Source organism: Thalia democratica, chromosome 8 (genome assembly GCF_965202585.1).
Source record: "Thalia democratica chromosome 8, ktThaDemo2.hap1.1, whole genome shotgun sequence".
Taxonomy (NCBI): domain Eukaryota; kingdom Metazoa; phylum Chordata; class Thaliacea; order Salpida; family Salpidae; genus Thalia; species Thalia democratica.
This window is the reverse complement of record NC_139172.1, coordinates 6,437,504-6,453,909: the sequence shown is the minus strand read 5'-3', so window position 1 is coordinate 6,453,909 and position 16,406 is coordinate 6,437,504. Positions and strand designations below refer to the sequence as shown.

General features: G+C 30.5%; 1 protein-coding gene across 1 annotated transcript; it reads left to right on the top strand.

Annotated features, from left to right (window-relative positions):
* The first annotated feature begins 388 nt into the window (after nt 1-388).
* Nucleotides 389-12,324, top strand: LOC145841972 (uncharacterized). Its single transcript, XM_082949292.1, has 13 exons — nt 389-2,001; nt 2,161-2,243; nt 2,483-2,608; nt 2,774-2,848; nt 2,969-3,069; nt 3,179-3,285; nt 3,688-3,754; nt 4,222-4,372; nt 8,109-8,139; nt 8,660-8,724; nt 9,032-9,223; nt 9,513-9,696; nt 10,048-12,324. Exons 1-13 carry the CDS (start codon nt 411-413, stop codon nt 10,113-10,115), a joined length of 2,841 nt encoding a protein of 946 aa, XP_082805418.1. The 5' UTR covers nt 389-410; the 3' UTR covers nt 10,116-12,324.
* The last annotated feature ends 4,082 nt before the right edge of the window (nt 12,325-16,406 follow it).

The window sequence follows — 16,406 nt, the reverse complement described above, 5'->3', positions numbered from 1 at the left end:
TTTGTCTTGGTATGACATATTTAAAGTTTTTTTTTGGATAATGAAAAAAAAACTTTTTAAGTTGTTGACAAAGATGATTTGATTAAAAGAAGTTAGTGTTGTAGAAAGATGGTTGCCACACTTTCAAGCTAACTCATGCTAGTTTGAGTTTTTAAAATTTTTTAGGATGACTCATGCTAACTCAGACTAGTTTGAAGTAAAATAAACTTCAGAATACTCAAACTAGTTTGTTTATTTATATTTCTTTGAAATTCTCTTTAATTTTTTTTTCTTGATCTTCAATGAGATTTACTTGTCTCATTTTCAATATTTTGCTATTATATGACCAATTTTAAAAAAAACTTTATTTTAGAATTTGCTTAAATCCAAAAAACTTTTTTACAGATAAATGCAAAAGCTTTTTTTAGATCATGAGTAACAATCCTACAAACTGGCCGCCATCAAATGATGGCAGTTTTCAGCAGTCGACCACCAACGCACCTCCTGACGATCAGGGCTGGAACGGAAACAACTCTTGGTCCAAAATGCAGTCTCAGCAGCAGATCAAAGATCACAGCATAAACAACATGAACGACATCAACAAAATGATGTCCAATGTGCAAATTGGACAACAGGGTGAAGGCGGCTGGACAAAGCAGCAAGACGCCAAAGACCCTCAGTTCAACTGGAACAACAAAACTTCTCAGGAGCTCTCCTCCACAACTCCGAGTTGGGGACCAAACGCAGTTTCTCAGCAAGGTTGGGGACCTCAGCCTCCTCAGCAAGTTTCTGGTGGAGCAGACAATGGAACTAATGCATGGGGATCTTCTGAACAACAAGCACAAAAGTGGAACCACTCTAACAACCAACAAAGCCCCCAGACTTCAACCCCCCAAAGTTCTTCTGAAAACCCTGCTGTTCCAACTTCCAATTCAGATAGTCAAAACAAACTGACTGCAGTTGTTGCGCCTAACAACCAAAACATCACAGAGAACCCCAACACTTCTGCAGCACCAACTCAAACAACAAACTCAGATGACCTTAAGCCTGCTCCACAGCAACCAAATGAAGCTGCAGTTGAGTCCAAACCAGACATGCAGCAAAAAACTGATGCAAAGGAAAAAATTGATCCTGTTGTTAGATTAGTTAACATGCATGAGGGTTGGGGTATCACTCCAGTGAATCAGCAAACTAAATGGGATACAAGCCAATCATGCATTATAAGACCTGGCTCTCAAAACTCTGCTGCCTATCCTCCGAACCCAAACGGTACTGATGGCTGGGGAAGAAACTCTGGACAGATGCAAAATTCTGGATGGAATGATTCTAGAAGGATGTCAAACAACTCAGGCTGGCATGGCAACGCTCAAGGAAACAGCTGGAACAGCTCTAATAACCATGGTCCAGGTGGTTATGGAAACAACCAACAATGGGGAAATGATCATAGGGGTGGAGATAACTGGAATAGTGGTAGCAACCAGTGGAACCCTAACAACCAGGGTATGAACAACAGATGGGATGGACCACCTATGGGAATGCATGGTGGAGCAAGGTACAATTCCATGAACAACAGAAACTATGGCAGTAACATGGGAAATCAGTGGAACAACCCAGCTACTGATAACTATGGTAGAAATGATATGCGTTCAAGACACATTGACAACGGAACTTCTCAATGGGGTCAGCCACCAGACTACAATGACAACCAAAAGTGGGGAGGTGGACCAATGAACAGAGGTATGGGCTTTGGTGGCCACAATATGAACCACAACAAATGGGATACTCAAAGTCAAATGGGCGGTCTTAACCATCACAAACAAGGTAATGATTGGAATGACAATAATAATTGGAATAAAAATAGACAGCAAGATCTTTGGAAGGGAAACAGTCCTTGGAATAACAAATCAATTCAGCAACCAAACAATTGGAATGGGCCAAATAACTACCACGACAATTCCACATGGGGTTCTCATAATCAGCAGAAGTACGGAGGACCTGGTAATAGAAATATGCCTGAATATGGTGAGTTAATCTTAGTTTTAGTGAAGTAGGTCCAATAATTATTATGTATACTATATATTCAGCTTTGTTAATTATAATTAAAAGGTTATTTATAGCTATATTTTAAACAAATTTATGATATGTAAAATAATTTAACATAACTATTATTTTTAAAAACAGGTATGATGGGCAATAACGCATCTATGAACAGGCATCAAAGTATTGGAAATCAGATGGTTCACCCTAATCAGCTTATGGAACAGGTTTAGTTGCTTAATTAAACTAAAGATAGTTAAAAGCATTGTAATATATATGAAACCAAACTTGTTCAATTTATCATTTTTATGTTGAACCAATTTTTTACAAGGTAATTACAAAATTATATTCAGTAATGTTTTTTTTTAAATTATGTTTATTCTAAACTGTATAACATAAAAAAAGACTGCAATTTACTTTAGCATGTATCTCAAGTTTATATATATTTACTTTTGTTAAAACACAGGCAGTAAAAGCTGGAATGCCACATGCTTTATTCCAAGGAAACTGGCAGAATAACGAACGTTTCATTACAAATTTGAGAAATTGGATACACCTTGCTCAGGAACAGCAAAGCAATAAGTCGCGACTTGTGAGTCTTATTTGAATTTAACCTTAGCTTTATATTTTAGATTAGTAGTGTATAAATATGTTTGAATTTTAAAGTTAGTAAAGCTAATTGGAAATTAAAAAAAAAAGAAAATGAATTTAATACAGTAAGTTGAACAACAAAAGTAATTATGGATAATAATTAAAGGTCCAAGGCCCCCTTGACCAAATGATGATTAGGCAAATAACAGACAGACTAAAGGAAATTGATGAAAGCATGGAGGTCTAGTTATTTTTATCAAGTAGTTATAAAGATGATAAAATTATAATTAAGATTTTAATCAAAAATTCTTCAAAATAAACATCATGCTTAGTTTTGTTCATTTATGTTAATATTCCACAGAACGCAAAGATGCAACTCATGCAGTCTGCTGGTATTTCACTGCCCAATTTTATGCCTAAAAATCAAGGAATGCAGCCTCCAGTCCGAACACAAAGCAACTTGTTAGTTGATAATTAATATCTTCCTTAGAAAAATGTGGAGCAATTGCTTAGAATTTTTGAAATTTTTTTATTTTTTATATAGTTTTTTCAAAAATCATTTATGTTTCAGTTCAGCCATGGGGGGACCGGGAGGTTGGGGAGGCAACCCGCCGCAAATGAAAGATGAAATGAGCAGGCTGAAGCAGCAGTTTCCCGACCCAAGCAAGCCGAACGAAGGTTTCCTAAATTTTTCATTGTTACTTGTAGAAACACTCTAAAACGTATTTTAGCAAATATCTATTAGGTTCATTGCTGTATGCTTAAAGTTAATAATTGTATATGTGTTTGTTATGGGAAAGGATCTATTATGCCTAAGACATTTTTGCACAAAGAGTCACTTTGGAATAAGCTTAAAAAAATAAATTAAAAGAAGGAAAAACTTGAGAAATAAGTAAGCGACCAATTGTAAGGGTTAAGGATAGCATTGATAGTAAAAATAAAAACAAAAATAAAATAACCCCTGCAAAAGTGACACCTCATGCAAATATGACGTCAAGCAAAAGTTAATCTTTGTGCATATTTGACACTTGCCCATTTGCTATGGATGCACTGTAATTTATTCAAATATAATTTGTACAGGCGCCGCCAATGCTGAATTGCTGAAGGAGGATCAGGCAGTAAATTCCCTAAACCCGGCTTCTCCCATGTTAGTTTTATATTTAAGTATATAGATTGTAGTACTGCATATTATTTTTATGGTAGTTTTGAGTGCAACAAAAAAATAAAATGACTTTCTTTGCTTTTTGCGGGCAATGGAAATGATTAATTAGTTGACTATATATTAAAAAAGACTAAGTTCTACTATTTGAACACGTCTTTTATTTAAATAAAGTATTTGATAAAATAAAGAATGCATAATTTTATTATTATTTATTTTTGGTTTCAAGTAAGTTTGAAACTAATTAAGTATATAGAGTTGTTTGTTTTAATATATATGTATAAAATTTCACAAGTCCTAAGGTCAAGCTCATTTTGTTTGTAAACAAAAAATCGAACATTGAAACTTTACTGCCCTAAACAATCTTGTCTATTTTTGCAAAAAAAAAAAACAGCATAACTTTCATAACCGCCACTTTGAAATAAACTTCAGTATTAGCAAATGATAAATTGCAGAACGCTGGACAACGGAGTGAGCGTGCCGGAGTTCCTGCCCGGAAAGATGTGGTCGGGCCTGACGACGCAGATCGACCCCGACAACGACCCCAACATCACCCCCGCCCTCATGAAGCAGATGGATTCGAAGGGCGCGCAGCAGCAGGAGCAAGTGGGTTACGATCCGCAGTGATTTGTGCATGCCCAGTTAGATAATTTCGCGCGCCGTGTTTAGTTGTAAAAAAATCATCAAGTTTGGCATTTATTTTTTTCCCAAGTTTTTTTTTTCCAAGTGTTAATTAAAGTGGAACGTTCTGCTCCACACTCAAGACTTAATTAATTGCTATTACCTATGACAAACGCTAACATGGTACATTTATTTACGCCAAGGCAAGCTTAGGTAGTAATCACGTTTGGTGTTTTAATAATGGTTTCTTTAATGTATTTCAAGTTTAAACCAAACCAAAATCAGTCTGATTATAATGATTTATTTTCAAATATCAGTTTTTTTTTTAGTGAAAGTCTAAACAATTATGCCTTACTTTTTGATGCTTCTCATGAATTTTAAACACTTGAAAATGATTATGAAATGCTAAATACAAAATTTAAATAACATAGTAATTGATTTAATAAACCAAAAAATTAATTTGTTGTTTTTTTACAATTTAACTAACTAGTACTATATTTTTTCATTTGCTGTCGTGATATTTCATTAAATTTTAAGATACAGGCTTAATTTTTGCAAGTATAAAAACTAAATGAAAATGGTAGATGTACAAAAAAAAAACTACTTCTACTGAAAAATGTTTTTCTTGCATGAAACAACTAACAACTCAATTACTACAACTTTATGTTTTATTTCAGTCATACTTTGATTGAAAATGATTAATTTTTGTTTTGTGTCGCTATTGTTAAAACTTGAATGTTATGTGATAATCGCCAGTAGCTGCAAGTAGTATATGTTTATTCACCGTTTCACCAGAAAAAGTTAATCGAAAAATAATATGTATATGCCCAAACCAACCAATTTAGTTATACCGGCGCAATGACCTGTTCAATTACAGTTGTTCACACGAAAGACTTCAGTGTAAAGAAATAAAACTGCATTTCAACCACAGGTGAATGTGTTCGCGGTAAAATTCAGAAATGGTCTGGATTTTTAAATTAATATTTTATAAGAAATAAACATAGTACATAAGTTTTTTTGAAGCATTGACATTGTACTTCAAAAAGCCAACGCTTGGCTTAGTAAAAATTTAGTAGTTTCCTTGACTTCACTAAGTTTTATTGACAATTCTTAGGATGTGGATTAAGATTCATATAAGTTAATTAGACTTTTAAATGTAAATATTAAACCTTAAAAAGTACTGATAATAATCTTTTGTGTTTTAATTAATTCGGAAGTAGCATCACATAATTAATTGTTAGCTTAAACCAGGGTCCCCCAAATTTTTTTTAGAAGCCCTCTTTAAAGAAATAATAAAAGCTATGGTCCCATTGAACAAATTTTATTAAAACTACTTACAGAAATGCCTAATACCTCATTTTGTTCTTTATCAACAACTCCAGAATATGTAAAGTTAGTTAAAAATTATGACCTCATGGCCCCTTAACTGCTCATCCCCTAGTTTTCTGTAATGGCCCCTAAGGGTGCCACTTAGCCCAGTTTGGGAAACCACGGCTTAAACAATCAATTTCTTGATCTTTTAAATATGCATCGCTTGCTTGATTTTTATATTTGCATCTAGTTTAGATTATTTCAGCCTTTCATTAAAATATGTTATGTGTGTAGTTCTGTTAAACTAAAACAGAGTTCCCCAAACTTCCGCTGCTTCGCAGAAAAATTAAAAACAGCTGTTATTAGATATCACCTCTCGACTACTTAATTACCCATTTACTATTTCGCCACCTTGCTATTTAATGCTTCCTGATAGCCAAAAATGTTGCAGACTAGAGGTTTAGAAAATCCTGGTCTAAAAGGATTTCTTGTCATAGGATACTAACTTCTTATGTTGATAAAAGCATAGTTTTACATAAACAAATGTTGAATTCTAGATATTGTAGTCCGCAGAGTTTCATGTTTACGAAATAGTTTCAAATGAAAAGTATATGTTTATAACTGTCTAGTTAGATTTTCAATTTTTTAACTAGGTAATCTAGTAAGAAATTTTCAAAACTTTTTCTTAGAAACCATGATCTATTAAGAATATTAAATCAAACCAACACAAAAGTTTTGATGAATTTAAAGTAAAAAGAAAATTTTGTGTTAATACAATCCAGTAATTTTCAGTTTAATATCAATTTGTAACAATAAGAACAACTATATCAATAATTGGGTTTGTTAAAAATTGAATAAATTAAGTTAGCAAAAACTATTTTTTGTTTTTATTGAAGATACACGGCGTTCCAGAATGTTTTAAAAAGTGTTTGTATTTTAGAAATTCAGAAATTAGAGCTTTGGTGTATTTATTAGGATTATTAGTGTAAATATTTTTGGAAGCAACTATCAATATAGAAAAATATGAGTAACTTTTACTTAAGAATCAGTTATTTCAAAATTTATATCAAAACAAAGAAACTATACAGTGTATATTTTGATAAATAAACTACAACTAATTCCATGAACAACTTTCAATCTGAAATAAAATGTAAAACTTATATAGATATTTAGCTTTGGTTTTTAATTTAAAAGTTGATGCCATTTATTTATTCGTTAAATAAAATATTGAAGTAGATTTATTATTTCTTCATATATTAAGCTTATAAGTTAAGTATAATACATAGTTATGGTTCTCATCAGGGTTTTTTAAAATTATTTAATGAAATATAAAGCTATAGACACCTCCAATAAATGTTCTCAAAAAATGCGCCTTCAGACATTTTTGCTCTTCATCATCAACTTATCTAATAAAAGCTTCGAATTATGGCCCAATTTGGGAAGCCATGGTACAGTAATGATTAAAAACTATTTCCTTATGTCTAGTATAAGTTTCAAAACTACCCATAAGTACGGCTAAGACGGTTTTTTTCTCTTCACTATAAACTCCAGAATATCTAGTGTGAGTTTCAATTTATGGCTCCTTTACTAGTCACCCCTTACCCCAGGAGTTTTCGACCAACTTGGGGAGTCCTAAAAATACTGTTTAAATTTTAAATAGCTGAAAGTATTGACATATGAAATAGTTTGAATTTAATGTAAAATTTATAATATTTCAAATTGTTTTTTTTCTCACCGCTTTAGCTACTTGTGAGAACTTGAGAACATTTTGTGTTTGGATTGAAATTTACCTTTAAGGAGTTTGCCTGCCAATTTTGCAATAATAATAAAGGTGAAATATAATTTAATAATTAATGATAAATAACTGCATATTAATGAAAATTTTGGATGCACTAGCTTCATTTAGGTTTACAATTAGTAATAGTAAAGGTTTACTTTTAACTAATATTGTTCATTGTTTTTTTGCGATGTTGTTAAATAAATTGAACCATACAAATAATTCTTCTTTAGTGTATAGAAAACTACTTTGTGCCTATGATATTTTAGCTTGTTAGTAATAAATTAATAAAAAAGCTTCATGAGATTTTTGAGTCGTACAAATAAAAATAAGTTCTTTTTTTTTTGTAAGTTTTGTGTATTCTTTTTTACAGTAAATTCTAACAGCACTTTAAATTTAAATGTATATCTTGTCAATTTTTGTTTTACTGCCTAAGTACATTACATAAAAATACTTGTTTTATTAATTACCTGTTTATCTTTTAAAAGTGCTTTATCATTCACTAATTTGAAACCTGCATCAATATATCATGTTCGAATTTTAAAAACAAAACAATTTATTGATTTAATTTGCAATTAATTAAAAAATTGATTTAATAAACAATGATAAATATTTTTTAATTTATTTCCACAGGCCAAGCCCACCGCATCTGCTAACGAACAAGGTGAGTTTATAGTTTTGTTTATTAAATTTATAAATCTTTTACTGTAGTCTTAATATTGAAAGAACCGAATAAAATTTTTATTTTTTGAAATTGCTTAAAGTTTTTTTTCAGTTTATTGTTGTCAAAGTAGAAAAATAAATGCTGTAAATTAGTAAGTTAAATAATTAAAACTAGATTTAAAGAAAAGTATTCTGTAACTAGCTGCTAGCTTAATGTTTTCTCAAGTAATAAGTTTTATCGAACAAGTTTTGCAACATTAGTATTCCTTTTTAGGTCATACAAAAATCTGTAGCTTTTATCCAACTAAACTTGACAGTGTTTATTTTTTCATATTTGAGTCTTTTTCTTAACAAATATGTAAATTTATAAAGTTACTACTTTTTTGCCTAGTTAAATCCCACACTCAAAATTTATTCATTATTTCATTACAATTTTAATTTCCAAAACTCAAAATTTCTTGTTTATCTACTAATTTAAACTCTACCGAGTATTACAGTTAAGTTTAAATTGAATATTTCAGGTTGGAGTAATCAGGGCGCGAATGCTACTGGATGCTGCATGATCATCAGCAACTTTATGCAGGGGGTTTGTTTTTATTAATGATACTTAAATTAAGTTGATAACTTTGATCAATTTAGTTTAATAAGTAATATAATAAGTGATAAAACACAAATATATAAATTTAAAGAAAATAGTATTCGATCTACTCAACTGAATAAACCTTCACTGAGCCCGCTTGAAAGCGCTTCAAAATACTTTATTTAAAACAAAAAAATTGTTAAAATACAGTGCAAATGTTTCAAGTAGCTCATTGCTACAATCATCAATGATTATAAGTTAAGATTTAAATGTAAAGTATTCAATTCACAAGTGTGATATTGTGACGTAACAGATCGAAGTGGAAGAGGTGAGGAACTTGTGCCAGACTTTCGGCCAGCTGGTCAACTTCACCGCCCACTACCCGATCAACACGGCCATCGCCAGGTACAGCAACCCCATGGAGGCGCAGAACGCCAAGAAGAGCATGAACTTCCACCGCTTCGGACAGTTCATGATCCTCACCTCCATCGCTTCAGATAGCGAGGTTGTTTGAAGAAACTTGTTTGTAAAAAGCACAGTTGGAATATTATTTTTTCTCATTCTCTAATCTCTACCATTTTATTAAGTTTTAATATTTTTTATGTTTTTTTTATAAATCAGAAAAGTTTTATTTTTTTATTATAATTTGTTTATTGTCTTTATCAAAAATATTTTTCTAATTATTTATAATTAATTTTAACTTTTTGATTATTATAATTAACTCATAAAATTTTCACAGAAGGAAAACTACACTAAATAGTTTTGAATATTTTTATTGTTTTTTTGAAACGCAGGTGGAAAACTACAACCAGGCGGCGAGTCAGAGCGCCAACTCGTGGCAGCAGGGCAGCGGCGGAGCGGGCGGGTTCAACCAGCAGATGTGGAACCAGCAGCAGTGGAGCTCGGGACAGCAGTCGGGTCAACAGGCGGGGCAGCAGCAAGGAGGGCAACCGTGGCAGCAGGGACAACCTCAATCAGGTAATAAATCTGTTATGTTATTGGTGTTATGTTGTGTATAACTATATTTAAGATGTAACGTTAAAAGGCATTAAATCCTGGAGATCCTGATTAGCTAAGCTTATCGGAATATATACCACAGATGTTTTTGTGTTAAAACTTTATTCCGACTATATTTGTTATGTTACTTTTATTGTTACTATTGTTGTTATTGTATAAATTAATTTTACCTAAAATATTATTTTGTTTCATCACTGTTAAAGAAATTTAAATACTATATTTAAGTACTATTTTTACTCCAAGCCTTATTTCTTAAATCACTATTTTTTTAAAATAAAAATTATGCATTTACTAAACAAATTAAATTAACAGCCCAGCAGGAAGACACCCCCCTCCACTCTCTCCTCCCAAACGACCTTCTTCAAAACGAAATGATGTGATCTGTGTTCGAAAAAAAAAAGCGACGACCTGCTATTCAACAGTCGTTACATATGAATCGTTTTTAATCCAAGTTTTGCCATTTAATTAACGCGACGTCGCGCCCTCGTACATTTTCGCTGTGTGACGTCACACCACTGCACAATTCTCGATGAGCTTGTGATTGAGTTTTAACAGCTATTTTCCTTTTTGCTTTTAACTTTTTCGATTATGATTTTAGTCAATTTACATTTTAGACTGTGCGCGAGTACAAACAAGTTTTTAGCTGAAAAATGTAACTTGCGTTTCCTTTTTGAGCCTTGTAAATACGTAGAAAGGCGTCGTTTTACACCAGTCTTTATGCGGTTCAATTATTCGACTCGCCAAAAAGTCGTACCTTTATAACAAAAACGTTTTCATCACAAAACGTGTCATCCACATGCCAAGTCAATGCATTGAATCAGAGTTGCAACCTTCTATCCCATCTTACTATGATTTCCGTGTGCGCGTTTTTATTTTACATATATAGTTTTGCTACTCTTTTTTTTTTACAACGAGACGATTTATTATACGGGGTGTTGTACATAAAAAACAAGTATATATATTGTGAGTTTTCTGCCTTCATCCACCACAGTTTTATGTCACAAATGAAGGAAAGTTGTCGTCCTAACACAACTTGCTAACAATCAAATATTTCTCCACAGTCGTCGACTTTACTACCTTGCAAGTAAAATATTTCGTATGCAGAACTTCAAAGTTGTGTATCTAGGGTAAAAGTTGCTTGTTGCAATGTGTGCCGTAACGAGAAGCAAACTTGTTAAAGTGCGGGCAAGCAATACGGATTCGCAATATATACATATATAGTAGAAAAATATCTTTTAGAAGCAGGTTTCGTGATCCAAAGGTCTACAAATTTCACCTTGCAGCCTTGTTTGAGTTTCATATTTTGTCTTTACAATTATCTATCCACCCCAAAAGAAAAAAAAGACAATGTCCCCTTTCAATCATGTCTTTGTACTTTCGAACACTTCTAGTAAACTATAGTATTTTTTGTAACAAATTTATAATTTTCGTACTGATTAAAAGTTTAATTTTATATATATTTCTAACAGAATCATGGTTTATTTTTGTTTTGGTCATGAATTAAGTTTGTGATTCGTCAAAGCTCAATAGATTTGGTATTTGCACACGAGTAATACTAAGTTGATAACTTCAAGCGTCATTCTTTCACAGGTTGCTAAAAGCTGCTATTTTGAAAAGTTAATTTAAAAACAAGTTTCAATGAACTTTAACTCTTTCGGCTTACAATGCAAGTTTTGATGTACATCTGTAACTCTGTTTGATGCAATCCCGTTCGTTTGTGACGTCACATTTGATATTTTTGCTTCTCGTCGCGACGCGCCCCACGTCACGCTAATATGATGACGTGAGTTGCCACTTCACTGTTTGCTAATAATTCCGGTTGTGAGTTGCGGTGATAAATTGAATGTTTCAGCTGCTTCAATTTGTTGTGCGCGTTCTGTAAGTTTTCAATTGGGTTATCTTGGGCTTTCGTCGTGTTTATGTATACCAGCTCTACTCTTCAGCTCCGGGAAAGTTTCAACTATCAGTGAACTAAAAGTTAATTTTAAAAATTGTATATTACCAGATAAACTTCATATCGTACCGGTGCGTTCAACTCTGACATCATCTTAACTCTTGTTTATTTTTCACGCGGCCAAATTTTCACGATTGCATTCTCAGGCTGATAATTGTGTTGGAAAGTGGGGGCAGCCAGCCTCGCAAACCAAGACACGTCAGGCCATTCAGATGCGGACTGCCCAACAAAACGATCAGCTGAAAACTTTCATTTTGCCCTCAAACTTTGAAGTTGCTCGATCTATAACGACAGTCTGTGAAACAAGCAACCGGCTTTTCAAACTGGTTGTTAACACGGTTGTGAAATGAAAGGTATTATTAGCTTTGTCGTTCGCAATTTATTCGGAATTTTATCGAGCCCTTAGTTTTTTTTTTTCAAATCAACGCTGCAGAGTATCAAGTTAAATAAAGTTATTTAGAACTATACATAAAAAGTGTTTAGGACCGGCGTACGAATTTTATATTGACCTCTCTATCTTTTTGTCATGCCATTATATCTTCTCTTGTTTTTATTGACAAACTTGTTTATTACCTTTTACCGTCTGAAGTTGTAGTGATTATATATGTGTTTGAAGGATAATAAACTTTTACATCATAAAACTGTCTTTTGTTATATAACTAAGCATGATCATAAACAAAGTTATCTAATGTGGTTTGTTGAAAAAATTATCCCTAGAATGGTAGATGTAGAATTTTTAAATTATTGGTTTTGTATTTCAGTTAATAAACTAAATAAACGTCAAAAATACAGGGTTGCAAAAAAACCTGGAATTTGATAATTTAGGTAAAAAAAAACTGGAATTTTTAACCACTTTTACATGTTAAGTAGTAAAATTTCGATTTGACAGTCTATCAGAAAGATCAAAACAAAAAGTATTCATCAATTTTTTCTAACACATTAAGTAGGTTTACAGTAACTTTTTAATGCTGTTTAACACAGTTTTTTACTATAAACTTATTATTAAATTAAAAATAGGCCCAAAAATGTGTACTTTTAAAAACCTGGAGAAAATTTGCAAAAAAAAAGTTGCAACCCTGAAAATAGTTGAAATTATTTTAATATTAAAGATCAAAAATTGTTTAGACCTCAAATTGCTTATTATTTCCAAGCTGACCACATTAACCATAAAAGTATTTACAACAAATTAAATAAAGTTGTCTACTTAACGTTATTTTGTAGTTGTTTCTATTTTTTATCTTCATGTGTAAACTAACTGAGTATCGTTTTGTAAATTATAATTTTTTTCATTAATTTAGTTTAAAATTATATTAAGATACGATTTATTTAGTAGAAAAGTTTTAATACATAGTGGAATTTGATATGTAATTTAAGTGTTGCATAATAAAACTTTAGATAAAACATCAAGTTGGTTTATGTAATTTTTTGATTGTACCTTGAAAACAATCTTTAGTAACATTTAAAAAAAGTTTAATTAACTATTCATCTATCACTATTAACATAAAAAACGAAAATTTGGTTGAAACTGGTGTCCACAAATGTGGTTTATTTATATAACTGATTTTAAAGAAGCAACTGATGATTTAAATCAATTTGCCAAACGAAATGCTTTCAAGTCGTGAGCTCTTTAGCGCTGCTGGTGTTAAAACGTTTTTCATGCATGAATGGACTGCTAGTTGTAATCAATGTTATTTGAGATAATAAACTAGCATTTTTACGATTTACAAAAGACTTGCTGTTTATATGCTTACGTTCTCGTAATATACATAAGTTGATGAATTTAAATTTTACCTGGTTAATTAAAAAGAAAAGTGAACAAAAAAAGTTAAAAACTTATAGTTTTGTTGCTTTAGATTTTTTTAAACGATTTAAACTAAACGTTTTTATTAATTAACTTGCTTTTAATAGTGTTAAGTAATATTATTTTAAGACAAACATCATAAATCTAAAATAGCAAATGTTTTCTTTTAACATATACAATAAGTTATTTTACAAAAAAAGTATCGTGCTTTTTATACAATAATAACATATCAACTAGAATGTTCTTAGCAAAAGTTTTTAGCGCTTTGAGTTACCGCGTATAATTATAAAGCCATTATCACATACTAAAAATTTAGTTACAAAACTAGTATATTTAGTTGTTTTTCAGCATTTTATGTTCTGTTTTTAACACCATCGAACAAAAAAAAAAGGCTAAAGTTCAAAATTTTTTAATTTGAAAGTTCACTTATTTGAGCTAGTATTTGAAATACTTGTCAACGAAGACTAAACACACTTGTTTGTAAATTTAAAGTTGTACTTTGTTTGTTAGTAACTTTGAAAAAACACTAATAAATTTCTTTAAACTTACTTATTTTGTTAAAGCTACTTAAGAAAATATAAGATGAAAAAAAAACATTAGTAGTAAAAATATTCGGTTTTCCTCAGATCATATAATAAATTAAATTTTTATAATAACTTTATAAAATTAAAACATAATTGACAGCTATTTAGTAATTGAAAAATCATATTCAGTTTTTATGGGTTTTTTTGTTGTTTTTAAAATTATAGGTAAGTACAGTAAAACCTTTACACTTTAGTTTCCTTAAACTTTAAAGTTATTTCGATAAAAAAAAACATAAAAAAAAGATGGTTACATTTTTTTTCAGACGTTGATAGCTAAATGTTAGTTTTCTAAAAATTAGTTTTAATAAAAATTATGAGTTTGAAACCTAAAGCTAATACTTTTTGTGCTTTTTAAAGTTTGAAGTAATTTTTGTTATAAGAATCTTTAAGCTATTTAAGTTTTATATTTAATTTTTTTATCAGGATCAAACTTAACCAGAAAATGGTAGACCCATTTTACTTCTATCTAATTTAAATAAAATAATTGAAAAAGTATACAACCGCCTGTACAGTTTCTTTTCAAAATTTTTTTAGTAACTCTCAGTTTTGCTTTCGATAGAGTCATTCCGCCACCTTGGCTTTGTTCGAATTTGTTGAAGGGGTATTGTCAAATTTTGATACTGGAGATGCAGTTTGTGCAGTCTTTGTTGATTTAAGTAAAGCATTTGATAGTGTAGATGGAAATATCTTACTGAGAAAATTGGAATGTTATGGTGTGAGAGGAAATAAGCATCTACTTATCAGCTCATATCTAGATGCAAGGAAACAGTTTGTTAGCTTTAGGAGATGAGGATAGGAAAAAATTGAAGCTGGAGCACCTAAGGTTTAGTATTAGGACCGTTCTTATTCCTAATACATACAAATGAATTACAGAATAAACTAGTCTTAACGTATTCAACATACCTAAATGAAACTGAACTTAGTAAGGTACCAGGTGGGATTATGGTAAACAAATTCAAACTAAACCCCGATAAAACCAGAAGTATGCTACTACATCAATCAAAAAAAAGTTTTTTGAAAAATACAGATCTTAATATAAATATAGGTAAGAAATTTATAAAAAAAACAAATGGTTATAAATATTTAGGAGTATTTATAGACAAAAACTTAGATTGGTAAGAACATATAGAAACTATAAAAACAATTTTTAAGGTAGAAACACATCAGAACTCACTCTCCCTCTGCAACGATAAACGTTTTCTGAAGGTCAAGCGAGTAAGTTTGAGCTCGTCATGTATTTTTCGACCTCATTAATTACAATAAACATAGGGTGTATTATATAAAACAACACACTTTTTAAATAAAAAAAGCATTATATTTAGTCTTTAGTTCTTTGTATATGAGCAATATTAGATAGGTTTGTTTTGCTGGGGAAGAGCAAATAAAAAATATCTAATATTTAAATGATATTAATTTTCTGATAAACAGAGCTTTAAAATGCATACATTATAAGAAATATGATGATAGTGTTAGAAAATTAAAAACCATAAAAAAGAAAACTAAATTTTGAAAGTCTATATTTATAAGAGTTAGGTCTCTTTATGTTTAAATTTAATAATAATTTGTTACCAGCTCGCTTTAATGATTAATTTAAAAGTATTAAAAACACCCTTAACTATTATACGAGGTCTTCAGAAACGAATTATTTCCTACCTAGATTCAACACCAAGAGTGGTCGCAAATTGCTAGCTTAGCAAGGTAGTAAATTACGGACAGAGCTACAATTATGTTTAAAAAATCTAAGTTATTTTGAAAAGTTTCAGGACGAACTTAAATTTTTTTATTTAATAGAGATTATCGAGGTCGTAAGTGATAATTACTACTTCTTTATTAACTTTTGTTTAGGGGGTTAATAATAATTATCATCTATTAAACCAATAAATTAGTTAAAAATTTGGTTACAATAAAAGTGGTTCAGTCTAAATTGCAGCATTTTATATCTGGCTATTCATTAGATTATTTATTAAGATTTATTTTTGATTTAGATTCAGAATTTTTACAAACTAACAATATATATGTTTATTTCTCTAGTAAGCCCATATAAAAATTTAGTGATATATGTGCTTTTTAAGTATATAAATAAAAGTTAAGCTGAGATTACTATTTAAAGTTAACTTATAACTAGTCTAATTTTCTGAGGTAACCTAAAAAGATTTTTCTTTTTTTATCTTTGCAAATAATATTTGCTTTTTATAGTTAAATTTTTAGAGTAGAAAAGTATTCAGAAAAATAATAAAAATAAATTTGTTGAAGAAAATTTATTGTTATTACAATTATTCATTGTTAATGATTTACTTTATTTTTAAATTTTTTATTTGTTCATTTCTCATTA